This window comes from Pseudophryne corroboree, chromosome 4, assembly GCF_028390025.1.
Source record: "Pseudophryne corroboree isolate aPseCor3 chromosome 4, aPseCor3.hap2, whole genome shotgun sequence".
NCBI classification, from domain to species: Eukaryota; Metazoa; Chordata; class Amphibia; order Anura; family Myobatrachidae; genus Pseudophryne; species Pseudophryne corroboree.
Genome location: NC_086447.1, coordinates 396,703,012 through 396,719,741, shown reverse-complemented (window position 1 = coordinate 396,719,741; position 16,730 = coordinate 396,703,012). Strand labels below are relative to the sequence as shown.

Here is a 16,730-nt window from a genome sequence, read left to right as displayed (position 1 = left end):
GTCACACACATATGCACATTCATACATGCTGTTACACACAGTCATACACATACATACAGTTACACATGTACATAAACACAGTCACACATATACATAAATACATACATACAGCCAGTCACATACATACATACATACATACAGTCATACAGTTAGTCCCAAACATACATACAGACACACACATACATGCGCACAGTACACATACACATAGTACGCATATACAGGCAATGTAGTACTTCACCTCCACCTTACCTTGTAGTCTGGATAGTTCTCATTACTCTGGGTACACTGTCTGCAGCAGCTCCTTCTCTTCTCTCTCCCATGATCCTTACACGGGCTACAGTGCTGTGTAGGCCTGCCCACTGCTCGGACTCCCATTCCATCTCCTTTTCAGATTCACCAGATCACGGTACGGTCCTGCAGTTTTAATCCCCTAGGCTTCCCCCCTTAATCTGGCTCTGTGTCAGCCCACCTTTCCATGCCGTTAACGTGAGTCAAAATATAATCTAAATTAAAGTCACTCAGACATATTGGGGGGAATGTAATAGGGTGTGAGGATCAGAAAGTGAGACATGTTGTTGGGAGAGTTCTGTTTTATTTTAAAGAGGCATTTATTTATATTGTAAAATCAGCCTGGTTTTGCCATGTAAATGATTGGCACTTTAAAAAATACAGGAAAACTCTCCTAAAATCTATCAGTTTCTGCTTCTCTCACCCTATTACATTCCCCCCATTGTTGGGGAAAAGGGTCAGCTTTATTTAAAAATGAATGGGAAGGGAAATTATGGTGGCAAAAAAGAACAGACGTAATCATAATATAGCTATCTGCTGATATAAACCACAGCAGAACTAGAATGGGGCCAACTGCCAGCCCATCAAACAAACAAGGTATCCAACTTTCCCTCCCGATCATACACAAAAAGGCCCATCTGGATTGGTGCCGCTGACTTCAGTAGGGTAGAAGTAGTCTTTTCCAAGTATTGGCGAGGAGAGCACCTCCACACCTACTGTACAACAAGACATCCACTGCTACAGTTCTTTTCCACAAAGCAAATAAAACAAATTTCAGGTGAGGGGGGGGGGGGGGTACTGCAAAGAGACCTAGTAACTAGTAAACCAAAATTATAAGTTCCTCCCATAAACTCAAATAGGCACACTCCAAAAATATGACAATAAAGACACACCCACGAAAACAACAATTTTACGGATGTGTAGGTAGTCCTAGTTTTGGGCTTAAAACCCCGCCAGGAATATACAATTTACCTACTGTCCTTTTTAGTAAAACTATTGTTTTGTAATTTTCTACTATTTGTTGCCAGCTTTTACAAAGATTACTAGATGACCGTAAACCTACCATAGATGTCATTAAGCGAGAAGGGGAAAAGATAGCTGCTACTGCTGACCAGGCAGATGAGGATAAGATCTTGAAGCAACTTCGTGCCTTGGAATGTAGGTGGGATGAGTTGCTGAACAAAGCTGAAATGCGGTATGACATATTTTTTTCAAACATTTTTTCAAATAAATCTTCTAAAAGTATGGATAATATGTTTAACTGTAAAAGAAGATACAGTAGCAGTTATCTCCTGATTATAACCCATACTGTATCTCCTTCCATTGACAATTTATAAATGATTCCTTGATTCAATAAAACGAAGTTTAAAGTAAAAGATTACTATTTATCGGAACTATTCGGGTGCAGAACAAGCTCAGGGGGCAGCCAGAGCAGCGCCCCTTCCTTTGTCCATACATATAGCATGCAATACTCTGCACCATACCAGTAATGTATCAATATTCTGTAATGTCCTTCTCTCTGGACTGTGTGTTTTGTATAGGCTATCTCTATACAGAGCGCACTTTATTTGGGCAACTCCCAAGCAGGTGTGTACCTAGGGGTCCGAGCGCCCCAGGCAAAGTACCGGACTTGCGCCCCTTCGTCAATAAAAGGGGCAAGAAATCTGTGATTGATATATATATATATATATATATATATATATATAATTTTATAGGTATAAACACACACACACACACACACACACACACACACACACACACACACACACGGAAGTAAAAGGGGTCAGAAAGTTAATCTAATTTAAATTACCATCCAATCTGAGGGTATAATAGTCCCACAGCCTGAGAGCTGGCTGAGCAGTGCCTGACATCCCTGGGTCTGTTTCTCAGCTCAGCCACACCACTATCAGCACCACTTCTATCCCTTGCACTTACCCTTGGCTTTAGCTCCTCCCTCCTCCTCACATTCACCTCGAGTTTGAGGGGCACGTTGCCCTGATAGAGTGGATAGTTGGCTGGCCAGGTCCTGGAGGGCCTGCAGGTTCTTGTCCTTGGGCTTTTAGTAAGAATCCATGCTGGGGCTGCTGTGATGTTCCCATGAGCACACTGTTTGGCACTGGTATCTTAATCACATACACAACTGCACATTGTGCACACTGCATGCACACAGCACTGAGTCATAGTCTCACAAGATGTTATCATGTGAGCTCTGCAGTGGCCGCTGTATAATAAACAGCTGAGCCACCTAGCACAGGCAGCAATATGCTGTTCTGTGTGCAATCACCCCTGCTGCACCGCCTTTATAATCTGGCACTGATTAAGTGAATCTACCCCCTTGCCATGGTGGCACCGCTGGGTGGCGCCCCCCTCAGTCAGTGCCCCTGGCAAGTGTCATCCTGGCCAAGGGATAGATAGATCTCTGCTCCCAAGTATCCTCAGTCTAAAGGTAGCCCAGACAGATTCAGTTACTTATATTCATACAGTAGGTTACTTTCAAATCTGCAACTCTTAGTTCCAAATGAAATAACAGAGTGCCTGGATCTATGTGTGTGTGCGTGTGTGTGTGTTTGTGTGTGTGTGTGACAAATGCATGCATATACAAATTGTAGGTACAAGAAGCATACAGGAATATTCAATGGCTGTGTAAATTTACCACGGATACGTCACCCTCCCCCCACACCCCAGGGCTATTCAATTGTACATCAGGCACGCAAAACATATTCCCTAATAACCATCCCTATCAGGCCCTTTTTCTTTTTATTTGTTGCAAAAACACATAGGTCCGGGAATTTATTTCGGATACTGTAGGCTAGATGTAATAGGGTGCTCTTTTTTAGGTGTCTAAAAATATCGCACAATATCGCACGTTTATAATTTGCGATTTTTTTTTTTTTTACTGAAAAGCGCACATGTAATATGGTGTGAATTTTAAGGTTAAGGTTAAAATGGAATTCGCATGCGATTATTTGCGGTTTTTAGTAAGGGAAACATGCAATTTTTAATAGTAAAAACATGCGGATGACTTAGTCAAAAGCATGCAAGGAGATCCGTGCATGCATGCACGGATGTCACTGATCTGTGCATGCTTCACCAAAAATCGCCATTCTAAACCTGGTCTATTATTCAGGCGATTTTTGGTAAGGTTTTGTGTGCAAGTGAAAAAATCGCATCCTTTTACATTTGCAATTTTCATTGTTTTCAATGGAAAACATCTGAATGCGATTTTTCACCTGCAATTTTTGGTATATGTTCAAAACTTGCGATTTTGTTATTACATTTGCGATTTTCGGAAACCGTGCGAATTTGCAGTAAAAATCGCCCGTTTTCCGAAATCGCACCCTATTACATTTAGCCTTATGTGTTTTCGCATGAAAATAGAGAATTTTTAGGCACAAAAAAATGGAATATATTTGGATAGGGACAGAGGGGGTCATTCAGACCTGATCGCACGCTAGGTTTTTTCGCTGTGATCAGGTCAGAACTGCGCATGCATATGCACAGCAATGCTCAGGCGCGTAGTACAAGTACAGAGCAGATCATTGCCCAGCGGTGGATTGTACTAAGAAACAGTTCGCACAGCCGACCGCAAGGAGATTGACAGGAAGAGGGCGTTTGTAGGTGGCAACTGACCGTTTTCTGGGAGTGTTTGGAAAAACGCAGCATGTCCAAGCGTTTGCAGGGCGGGTCTCTGACGTCAATTCCGGCCCCGGACAGGCTGAAGTGATCGCAGCGACTGAGTAAGTTCTGGGCTACTCAGAAACTGCACAAAACTTTTTTGTACCGGCCGGCTGCACATGCGATCGCACACTTGCAAAATGAAAATACTCTCCCCTGTGGGCGGCAACTAGCTGCTCGTTGCAGTGCAAAAAAAAACCCTAGCGAGGGACAGATCTGAATGACCCCCAAAATCGGAGAAAACCTTAAAAGAAAATGTTTTTTTCTAAACTGTAAATTTAGGTTCATATCATTGTTATACACGTAATTTACTGTGGTGAGCACTATAGCATGCTGCCATAAATGTCACATTACCTATTTGCTTGCATTTGTGCAGGATGTTATTTCCCATCTAATGGTTTGTTGGCATGAGCGCTCAGGTCTGAGATGAATAGACATAATAGCCTGTCTCTGATAGCCCTACCCAGGACTCATTTATAGCTGTTACGATTCTATTAATGTGATGTGTACATGCAAGCCTTTCCTCATATTAGTGTTCTGTGAATGTGGAGCTAATACTGAGATATAATCGCCAAGCATAATGTAAGCATTGAGGGATGAGAACTTCTTTTAAACAAACGAATAGGATTAAGTCATAGATTAAATCCATCTGGTGTCTGCTAACTATCCATGGCTGTATATATTAATACTGCTCTTTCTAATATTGTGGTGAGTTTTTCCTTTGATTGATAATAGATTTGTAGGCTTTTTTTTCTAATAATTATAAATGTAATCGGTAGTATACTGACACTTGGGGATTATTGCAGTTAAAAACTCCACTTGTATTTTCCCATAAGGTGCCTTACATTCCCCTGTTTATGAACCTGTTTAGAAATACGCGCTGCTGTGCGCTGGGCTGTAGGGAGGCACTAAAGTACTATTTCATGATTAGGCCACACCCCCTGAAAAGTACCTGGGCCCAGCCAGGCTCTCTGCTGCCCCCTAAGCCACGTCATGAACTACTGTACATACTGTGGCCATTTGGGATTAGGGAAGGGATGGCCAGTGTTACAGAAAATGGGGGCATGTTGGCCCTGTTTTCTGGACATGCATCCTTGGACATACTGTAACTTCACTGGCCCCAGAAGCTTGAATTACACGGCCATCCTAAGTAAACTGAGGGTTACCCAGACAACCGATGTTCTCGTGCATGATGCGATGCTGGGTCTTCAGATGCAGTAGGCGTCTTTCTACTACAGGCTCCTCCTGCTGCTTTTACATATTTTAGAACAGCAGCTGCATCCAAGGACGCAGCTGCTGTGCATTTAGTGCATCTTTGAATCTGGCACAGAGCTTCCGTGCCCAGGTAAAGCTGCAACCAAGGATGCAGTCACTGGCCTCAGCAAGCCCAGCAATGGGTCCGACTCGCCCCTGTTTTCTTCACCCCTGACATGCCCATTTCTTAAGGGGCTCTGTGACCATAGTGGCACACACAGATCTGCCTATGCCCAGATTTCAAATCGGAGGTGTGTGTTAACATCAAGCTAATGCACAGACAGTACATCTCTGAATCAGGCCCATAGTCCAAACAACTGGGAACCCACAGTGAATGTATCTGTGTGTATTCAGTGATTACGGAAAATCAGACATTCTTTGTTATTCCTTGTAGCAGGAGATACCATTGTGTACTTATATTTCCATGAAGCTAAAACATTGTAGATTGCAAACTGCTGTGGGGCTGGGTCTGACCTTGGAAGCACTGTGACTGTGATGCCTTATACCCCTTTCACATCTTCAATGCCCAATCCCACCCGGGAATTGGAAACGTGTCCTTCCCGAGTGGGATCCGGCATTGGAGCCTCTCTGCTGGCTTCCCGACTTGGCAATATGACGGGTCGGTTGCCATAGCAGCGGGGGGTGGAACCGGCAGCGGGGGCGGGGGTGGAGGCGGCACTGGGACATGAGCTATCTCCTGCGCCGCCTCTCCCTATGTAGTAAATGGGTCCCGGGTTGCATTGACCCGGAAATCCTTTCACGCTGCCACTGACCAGGTATTCAACCCAGGAATAACCCTTCTTATTACCCGGGTTGAATTACCGGGTCAGGCGACCCGGGAATTCTCGAAGGCCCCTTTCACATCGCACACTGGCTCGTGTTGACCTGGCAATACCGGGTTATTTTTGCGATGTGAAAGGGGCATAAGTAGATACACAGGAAGGTGTTCTCCACATGTACAGCACCTCTTTATGACCCATCATTGCTTTGCTTGCCATACAAGCCGAACACTGCACATACTTCATATATTACATACTTCTGTGTGGTCATTGTGGAGTAGTTAGTAAAGCCCAAGTCATTTGGGACTAATTCCTGATAAATCTACTTTCATATCTGTGTATTACAGTTTATGAATGTTTGCTGTACAAGCTCTGAGTGTTTGAGCATTAGCTAAAAACCCCTCCTCAACATATTGTTGCATTGAGAGCCAAAAAAATAATAACATGAAATTGAGGGAAGCAGCAGACGGGTTCAGAAGGGCAGAAGTGAAACTGCAGAGTAGAGCGGCCAGTACTTGCTTTTTCTGGGATAATAATACATGAATCCACCCAAACTGTTTATGTAACTGTGTAATTGCATCTTGTGGCTCTGGCTTTCCTCTCTGCTCCAGTGATGTCACCAGATTCCCTCAATGCAATTACCGGACAGTTTTATTATTCCTGCTGAACAGGAGATGTAGTGCACCATTATCAGACGATGCATCAGATCCAAGAGGCAGGTTTCTGAGTCTTGGAGGAAAACTATTTTAGTCAAGTAAACAAATTGTAAACTTGTATATTGAAAGTATAATTTTAGTAAAAAATATCTCTGAGAATCTCCAGCCATCCTCTTTCCCTAGATGGAATCTACATATTATAGTAGGCACACTAACCATTCATTCTTTTGGTATTTTTTTTTATAAGAGATGGATGTTTAAAACATATTACAGGTTGAGTATCCCATATCCAAAATGCTTGGGACCAGAAGTATTTTGGATATCGGATTTTTCCGTATTTTGGAATAATTGCATACCATAAATGAGATATCATGGCGATGGGACCCAAGTCTAAGCACAGAATGCATTTATGTTTCATATACACATTATACACACAGCCTGAAGTTCATTTTAGCCAATATTTTTAATAACTTTGTGCATTAAACAAAGTGTGTACACATTCACACAATTCATTTATGTTTCATATACACCTTATACATATAGCCTGAAGGTCATTTAATACAATATATGGAATTATTTTGTGTATTAAACAAAGTTTGTGTACATTGAGCCATCAGAAAACAAAGTTTTTACTATCTCTCACTCAAAAAATTCCGTATTTCGGAATATTTGGATATGGGATACTCTACCTGTATTAGTATTACAGGTTGAGTATCCCATATCCAAATATTCCGAAATACGGAATATTCTGAAGTACGGAATATTTTAAGTGAGAGTGAGATAGTGAAACCTTTGTTTTCTGATGGCTCAATGTACACAAACTTTGTTTAATACAAAGTTATTAAAAATATTGTATTAAATGACCTTCAGGCTGTGTATAAGGTGTATATGAAACAAATGAATTGTGTGAATGTACACACACTTTGTTTAATGCACAAAGTTATAAAAAATATTGGCTAAAATTACCTTCAGGCTGTGTGTATAAGGTGTATATGAAACATTCTGTGCTTAGACTCGGGTCCCATCACCATGATATCTCATTATGGTATGCAATTATTCCAAAATACGGAAAAATCTGATATCCAAAATACTTCTGGTCCCAAGCATTTTGGATAAGGGATACTCAACCTGTATTATTATTATTATTATTATTATTATTATTATTATTTAAAAGTACTTTCTTGAGTTTCTCCAAATAAGTTATTAATCCTGTTGGTAGAACTTCAGTAGGGTAACAGTATTTATAATGTTATCTTATCCCAAAGCTTTCCTGTCTGTCAGTGTTATTCATATCTGGCATAATGACACCTTGGAGGGTGTGTTTGATATCATTGAGAGTTTGATATGTCATCATTATGAACATGACCTGGTTGGATCTCTGAATATATTTTAGCAGGCAAAGGCAAGATAGTCACAAACTCATAAGTCTAGGCTATAGACATAACATAATGTCTAAAATATACTTTGTTCTCTAGTAAACAAAATAAGATTTTTGAGGTTTGCTTGCCATTTTTTTATGTAACCAGTTAATGTTTTGCAGAAATAAAGTATTGATCATTAGACTTTACAATAGCTAAAGGTATTTTAATTATTATAAAAATAGAGAGTATTTTCCAATAAGATTACCATGACCAATGAACAGAGGTGTCATGTCTGTATATTGAGACAAAAACTCACTACCCAAATTGTAGAAAGGTTAGGATGCCAAATATACTTAAGAAATATTTTTTTCCCTTCTCAGCAGAATTTAGCAGAGCAGCTAGTCTAGTCATCTTTTTGACAGATAGTATTACAGTTTAATTTTAGTGATATTGTACAATGACAGTAGAGTAGGTGTCCTAATCTCTATTCAGAAATCTGTACAGTAGCATGTATCCAAGGGCATAGCTACCATAGGTGCAGGCAGTGCAGCTGCTATGGGGCCCAGAGCTGAGAAGGGCCCACCTTCCCTGTCACAGTTACATGTGTCATATACATTTTTTGCCATTAGGTGGTACATAGAGGTCCTTTCAAACATTTTCTTTGGGGCCAGCAATATAGCTAGGTATGCCCCTGGACCTGCTCATTGTAGGGTGGTATAAAATGAACTGGAGGGCATTTTAATGTTCTATAATATGAATCGGGGCACTTTAATGACGCACAATATGAACGGGGAGCACTATATATCATATTGTGAATTGGGGGTACTGTGCGGCATATTGTGTACTGGCAGCTCTGAAATGTGACATATGGTGAACTTGAGCACTACTGTGATTCATAAAAGAAATTAGGGCACTACTATGGGACATAACATTAAATAAGACTCTACTATGGTTCAGAAAATAACTAGGGCACTATTATAGGGCATAAAATTAACAACTGCTAAAGAAAAGTGCATCTCTAGAAGCATTGGAACGGGGGCGCCTTCAAAATGTTGCTATGGGGTCCACAAAGTTCTGTTATGCTCCTGAGTATCACCCTCTATTTCTGCACCAGATAACGGGGTCATCCCCCCAAAAACTTTGTGCTTAACTATGCTTTTCTTCAACAAAACTTTCCAGGTCATGATGTTTGATGAGCTTTGTGTTGTCAGCTATGCCATCTGATACAATATGGGAATCCTGCCTTTACTGAATGTGTCATTGCTCATGTTTGATTTAACTGTTATGCCAGCATCCATCCACATCTGGCACTAGGTTCGGCCTCCACCTGCTTGTTTCTGCACACTTGGTATTAGATTGTGAGGCCGCAGGTTACCCCTGGCACCAGTTTCAGCCTCCGACTGCTTGTTTCTGCACACTGGAAACTAGATTGTGAGGCCGAGGGTTACCCCTGGCACCAGTTTCAGCCTACACCTGCTTGTTTCTGCACACTGGGATCTAGATTGTGAGGCCGCGGGTTACCCCTGGCACCAGTTTCGGCACAGTGGCCACTAGAGTGGGAGGCCGCAGGTCGCCCGTGACACCAGTTTCGGCACACTGGGCACTAGAGTGTGAGGCCACGGGTCACCCTTGGCACCAATTTCGGCACACTGGGCACTAGATTGTGAGGCTGCGGGTCACCCCTGGCACCAGTTTTGGCACACTGGGCACTACATTGTGTGGCCCAGGGTCGCCCCTGGCACCAGTTTCAGCACACTAGGCACTATAGTATGAGTCTCCGGGTCGCCCCTGGCACCAGTTTCGGCACACTGGGCACTAGAGTGTGAGGAACCTGGTTGCCCCTTGCACCAGTTTCGCCACACTTGGCACTATAGTGTGAGTCCCCGGATCACCCCCGGCACCAGTTTCGGCACACTGGGCAACAGAGTGTGAGGAATCGGGTCGCCCCTGGCACCAGTTTCGGTATACTGGGTACAAGATTGTGAGGCCGTGGGTCGCCCCGGCACCAGTTTCGCCACACTGAGCACTATGGTATGAGGCCCTGGGTCGCCCGTGGCAGCAGTTTCTGCACACTGGGCACTAGAGTGTGAGGAACTGGGTCGCCCCTGGCACCAGTTTCGGTACACTGGGTACAAGATTGTGAGGCCGCGGTTCGCCCCTGGAACCAGTTTTGACACACTGGGCACTAAATTGTGAGTCTGCAGGTCACCCCTGGCACTAGTTTTGGCACACTGGGCACTAGATTGCGAGGCCCCGGGTCACCCCTGGCACTAGTTCCACCACACTGGGCAGTAGAGTGTGAGGCACCTGGTCGCTCCTGGCACCAGTTTTGCCACACTGGGCACTAGAGTGTGAGGCCCTGGGTCACCCCTGGCACAAGTTTTGGCACACTGGGCACTAGATTGTGTGACCACTGGTCCCCCCTGGCACCAGTTTCGGCACACTGGGCACTAGAGTTTGAGGCCCCGGGTCGCCCCTGGCACCAGTTTCACCACACTGGGCACTATAGTGTGAGTCCCCGTGTCGCCCCTGGCACCAGATTCACCACACTGGGCACTAGAGTGTTAGGATCCGGGTCACCCCTGGCACCAGTTTCGGCCTCCGCCTGCTTGTTTCGGCACATTGGGCACTAGATTGTGAGGCCGCGGGTTACCCCTGGCACCAGTTTCGGCCTCCGACTGCTTGTTTCAGCACACTGGGCACTAGATTTTGAGGCCACGGATTACCCCTGTGACCAGTTTCAGCCTTCACCTTCTTGTTTCGGCACACTGGGCACTAGAGTGTGAGGCTGCGGGTCCCCCCTGGCACCAGTTTAGGCACACTGGGCACTAGAGTGTGAAACTGCAGGTCACCCCTGGCACTAGTTTCGGCACACTGTGCACTAGAGGGTGAGACTGCGGGTCGCCCCTGGCACCAGTTTTGGCACACTGGGCACTAGATTGTGAGACCATGGGTCGTCCCCCCGGCAACAGTTTTGGCACGCTGGGCACTAGAGTGTGAGGCCACGGGTCACCCCTGGCACCAGTTTCGGCACACTGGGACACTAGAGTGTGAGGCCCCCTGGCACCAGTTTTACCACACTGGGCACCAGTTTCGCCACTGGCACCAGTTTCGCCACACTGGTCACTAGAGTGTAAGGCACCGGGTCACCCCTGGCAGCAGTTTCGCCACACTGGGCACTAGAGTGTGAGGCACTGGATTGCCCCTGGCACCAGTTTCGGCACACTGGGCACTAGATTGTTAGACCGCTGGTCGCCCCTGGCACCTGTTTTGGCGCACTATGCACTAGAGTGTGAGGCCACGGGTCGCCCCTGGCACCAATTTCGCCACATTGGGCACTAGAGTGTGAGGCCTCAGGTCACCCCTGGCACCAGTTGTGGTACACTGGGCACTATAGTGTGAGGCACCCTGGCACCAGTTTCGGCACACTGGGCACTAGAGTGTGAATTTTGCAGATGCTTTTTATGTGTATTGCTAAATATTTGGAATATAAGGTTTACATTACTAATACAGTTGTATGTAATTTAATAAACATATATACTTAAAATTGATCTGGAGAAAATATTAAAGTATTATGAGTTGGTGTTAGTGTGTGATTGACTACAGATAATTACAGTACATGGGTGATGATCATGCAAAAATGGTAACTTCAGCCCTATTACTACAGTATGTGCAGAGCATATCTTACGTGCCATCGCACTCCACTTAGTCTAGAACTGAGCGCACACAAGTATGGGCAACATCTGCACTTGCAACTGAGAAGGTGTAACTGGGCTGTAAAGAGGCATTCCTACTTGGGCAAAGCTACTGTGAGGGCATGTCAATACAATTGCAGTCTATGCAGCATTGGACGTAAGCGTAAACACTCCTGTTTTCAGGCATTACATTTGCTGGCTGCTGCAAGTCTGCACTGATGATGATTATAGGTATCAAACCAAGGGTAAGATGTACTAAGCCATGGAGAGAGATAAAGTACCAGCCAACCAGCTCCTGTCTTTTTTCAAACACAGCCTGTAACATGGCAGTTATGAGCTGATTGGCTGGCACTTTATCTCTCTCCAAGGCTTAGTACATCTTACCCTAAGTGTAGGAATTAAGATCTTAACTATCGGTGTACGAGTGGTGCCATTGCACAGGGTGCTTGACCATGTGGATGGCATTATCTACCCCATGGCACCTGCATGTGGATTGGAGGTGCCTTTCAGCACTGTTGATAAGCTGCTTGGAACATCCAAGGAACGCTCTGGGCTGACACCTTGCAGCCTGTGGAGCTGCCTGGAGCATTCTTAGGATGCTCTGCCTAGAGCCCGAGGCCACTCTCCCTAGGTGGGATGTCATGACATCACAGCTTTAGGGGGGCGTGGTCGGTATAAGAAGGCATAAAGCTCTGTTCTGGCCCTGCTAGAGGGATGGTATCGGAATCCCGGCACTTGGGACGCCAGTGGTCAGAATACCGACACCTGGTAAATAAGTATTCTAAGCCTCCCGCTCTACCCCCTAACCCTAACCCTCCCTCCCTGCAGCCTAACTCTAACTCTCCCTGGTTAGTACCTAACCCTAACGCTCCCTCTTGGCAGCCTAACCCCTCCTCCTGATGCCTAACCCTAACCCTTCCTCTTTTGTGTCTAACCATAACCCCCTTCTTCTTCCTAACCCTATCCCTCCTTCTAGAGCCTAAATGTAGGCCCCCCTCCTGCAGCCTAACCTTGCCCCTCCCTGTCGTTGTTAGGATCGGGATGCTGGCAGTCAGGATTCCGTCACCATCATTGTCATCGATGTCTGTATCCTGGTGTCGGTCTTGTGACCAGTGTCAGGATTCCAGTGTCAGTATTCTGACTGTCGGCTTCCATACTGCCAGTATGCTAACCAGATCCCCTGGCAGGAATAGGCACGGGGTGCACCGCAAGATACTTTCCTATAATTGATGCATTTTCTCCTGCAACATCAAATCTAGTTTTTGCTGATCAGTCACATAGCTGCAGTACCTGTGCCCAGGGCCGGATTAATAATGGGACAGATGGAGCTGCAGCTCTAGGCCTCCCCATCAAACAATGACACCTTACATGTTACAGTATAATATGGAAATAAATAACAATAGGTAGGTACCATCAAATGCGCACACTGCCAAAGCTGCCTGTAAAGAGGGCACACACATAAGGAGAACCTTGCTCCTTAACTAAACAACTAATGCATCCAAAATTTTTAATGTCCTTTTTATTGGCACTTATTAGTGAACTCAGTCAATATATAATAGAATGATACATCCCTTATTGTATAAGGACGCCTTCTCTTCTCCAACCACAGTGCAATTGTGGGTTTGTCAGAGCATGTGGTGCCTGTTAATCTCTCCTTCACAATCTCCCAAAAGATGTTATAGTCAAATGCATAAAATAGGTGAGAGACAAAAACGTATTTTGGACCTTATTCAGCTTCAATTGCAGTTTTGCTAAATTAGTACAGGGCAAGGTCGCACAGCATATAAATGGCCACCAGTGATACATCTGCAATTCAATTGCAATCGCACCGCTGCATTAGGGATGCCCCCTGCCTGTGCAGCCTGGCTGTGAAGGCAGACGCAGAGCGTCCATATTTCCCGTTGCATCGGCCACGTGTGGCATCACGCGGCCACCCTGCAAATGGCCCAGACCCTCCCCTGTTTATGCTGCACCACCTCCGCAATGCCGCTTTGCCACCCCGGACCGCACTGCGAACACTTCTGCCTGTCAATCATGCAGAGGCATTCGCATCACTGAGATGCAAACGCATCTCCCGGGCTGCGCACGCGCAGAACAAGTGCTGTACATGCGCACTGGCCTGAAAGTCGTCAGTATGCGATCGCATCTCAGATGCGATCCATACTGAATTGGGTCCATAGTGTAGTTTGTTTTAATCTAAACATGCAAAAAATAAATAAATATAAAGGTATAAAAAAAACACACATAAAAGATAAGCATTCCACAAGATGGTGTGAATAAAGATGAAATTACCGACTGTGCACGAAAAAACAATGTAAATTAGCTCTCTGTATAGATGTTTAAAGAACTACCTGCAGGTGTCCCGGATAACAACCACAGTATAGCTCCCAGTCAGGCAATGGCTCCAGAATCCTTCACCATCTACCGGATAGTCCACACAAAATCCAATGCGTTTCAGGGATCTTTTTTAAGGCTAGGAATAGGGTGCGAGTGTGCTAGGAATAGTGTGCATCATCCCTTGGAGAGTGATAAAATGGAGAGCGGAAAAGTACCAGCCAGTCAGCTCCTGTCAGTTGTCAAACACAGACTGTAACATGACAGTCAGAGCTGATTGCTGATTGGCTGGTACTTTTTCTCTCTCCATTTTACCACTCTCCAAGCGACGATTCATCTATCCCAGTGTGCTATTCTCATCGACTTCACAGAATTAAATACCACATCTAACCAATCATCTGTATTATAGGTAATTTTGCTATACACAACACACCTGCCTAAATAGGGCTGCCTCTCAGTGCAGCACATCCCCGCACTAATCCAGGGGCAAACACAGGATTAATAGAGGGGGGTTTCCAAATGCAATCTACAGTCTCCCACTCTGCAAAACATTGGAGCAAGTGCGGGGGTCTGAGGGAGCAGTAGAAGAAACAGTACCGACCCTGGATCATATATGTGTACATTAGTCTTTTAAAACACTTGATAGTCTATGGAATACAGTATTAATAATTAACACTATAGATGGTCTATAGGATAGACTGTATCAAACATTTTTAACTAATGTAAATAAAATAAGTGGTCAGTAAAAGGTTAAACATACCATCATAAATTCACAAACATAATAGAACCAGTAGAGACAGAACTGCACTTTCTAAGCACACATTATCCCACCTCGTGCCTCTTCTTCCTGGCAGCTACTCCCAAAATACTAATGCTCATTACTTCCTTTCAAAACAATAATAATGATTGCCACCGTTCAAAATATAAATAATTTCTTCTGTTCACATTTTATGGTATCTCCTGGACGTAAGGAACTGAGTTGGATCTTCATGGACAAGTGAAGACAAGAAAACGTGATACCTATCCATTAGCATTTTGTACTGTATACCATGTAGCGGCCTGCTGAAATTCATTTAATTTTGCATTGATAATAATGATTTTCTATTCAAATTTTCAGAAACCGTCAGTTGGATGGTATATTGGTGGTAGCAGAACAGTTCCATGACACGTTGGAACCTTTGTCTGAGTGGCTCAGTAACACAGAGAAGAAGCTTGCCAACTCTGAACCCATTGGGACACAGACAGCCAAACTGCTTCAGCAGATTACCCAACACAAAGTGAGAGAAACCACATAGTACCAACAAGCATGGTACCACAATATAGTGTCAAATGTATTTTTGAAGCACTAGTTTTAAAAACAAACAATGTCTGTTTTATTGGTTATTGTTATTTGTAGATCATTGTTTGAAACTTTTTTTAGAATATTTTTGTTGTTTCATTCTGATTTAAGGGAGTATTCAATTAGCTGCATGAATTTACCGTGGGCTAATCGAACCCTAGGGAATGTTTAATTAGCCCTGAAGTGAGCCCACCAGCAGCACTTATCAGGGATTTTTTTTACGCATCTGAACAGCCACGAAGAAAAATAATCCCAGATACTTTGACTAGGAGGTTAGTGGATGCTGTGACCCTGTTAACAGCCAAATCCATGACCTTTTCAAAGATTCAGTGTGTTAATGCCCGTTTTTCGTGGGCGGTAATTTACCACGGGTAATTGAATTCCCCCCTGAATTGCACCATTTGTGTAGAAAAATTTATATTTAGCTTATGGTAGTGTAAAATGCAAGTGAAAACAAAGTGACTATATTAACAAAATATTATTAGACTTATTGTGATCTTGTATAAATTCTCATTTGAATTCTGCATAATATATAAAAGCCAAGTACTTTTATTGTACCTGGACCTCATTAGTGCTTCAAGGAACATTTAAATTGCTTAATTATATTTTTCAAAACTGATTAACAAACTTTCTGCTGCTCAATGGCTTCACCAACCTCAAATCTTAAACCTGAAACTCTCCTCTTACCACTGGCTGATTAAACTAATAACTCTACTGACTGATTTTTACTTTTTACATTCTTCATTTATATCTTGGTTTCATTTGCCCATCTTTTGTTTTATTTATTTTAATTTTCATCCATTCACTCAGGTGTTACAAGAAGATATTACAACTCATAATTCCATCTTGCACCAATCTCTGAGCATTGGTCAGTCTTTAAAAGCCCTGAGTTCCAGGGAAGAGAGGGAGATGATTCAGGAAAAAGTAGATAATCTCCAGACACGATACACGGAGATTGAGGAGAGGAGTAGCAGGAGAGGGGAGCTTCTACAGCAGGCACACTGCAATGCTCAGATATTTGGGGATGATGAAGTTGAGCTGATGAACTGGCTGACTGAAGTACATGACAAGCTGAGCAACCTTTCTGTCCAAGATTACAGTACAGCTGTGCTCACAAGGCAACACACTGAGCTCCTGGTATTTTATTCTGTTTTCTGTTTATGTTTGTTATTGTTCAGTTTACCCTTTATTTATTATTTGTTATTATCTCATTTCATATGTTTTTTTACCACTCACGTATAATTTTATGTGGGGAAAAAAGGTATAGACTACCTTTGTTTTCTGACTAAGCCCCGTACAGCACAGACCGCTCAGCACACATCTCTCCCCCCACTCAGCACACAGCGCGA

The 16,730-nt window shown here is 43.9% G+C and overlaps 1 protein-coding gene across 1 annotated transcript in view; it reads left to right on the top strand.

The window, feature by feature from the left end:
* Nucleotides 1–16,730, top strand: part of DST (dystonin) — a 1,076,884-nt gene that overhangs the window by 915,577 nt on the left and 144,577 nt on the right. The window contains exons 58-60 of the mRNA XM_063919308.1: nucleotides 1,317–1,483; nucleotides 15,160–15,319; nucleotides 16,192–16,518. Of these exons, the coding sequence (XP_063775378.1) occupies nucleotides 1,317–1,483; nucleotides 15,160–15,319; nucleotides 16,192–16,518 (654 nt within the window). The remainder of the gene's footprint in view (nucleotides 1–1,316; nucleotides 1,484–15,159; nucleotides 15,320–16,191; nucleotides 16,519–16,730) is intronic.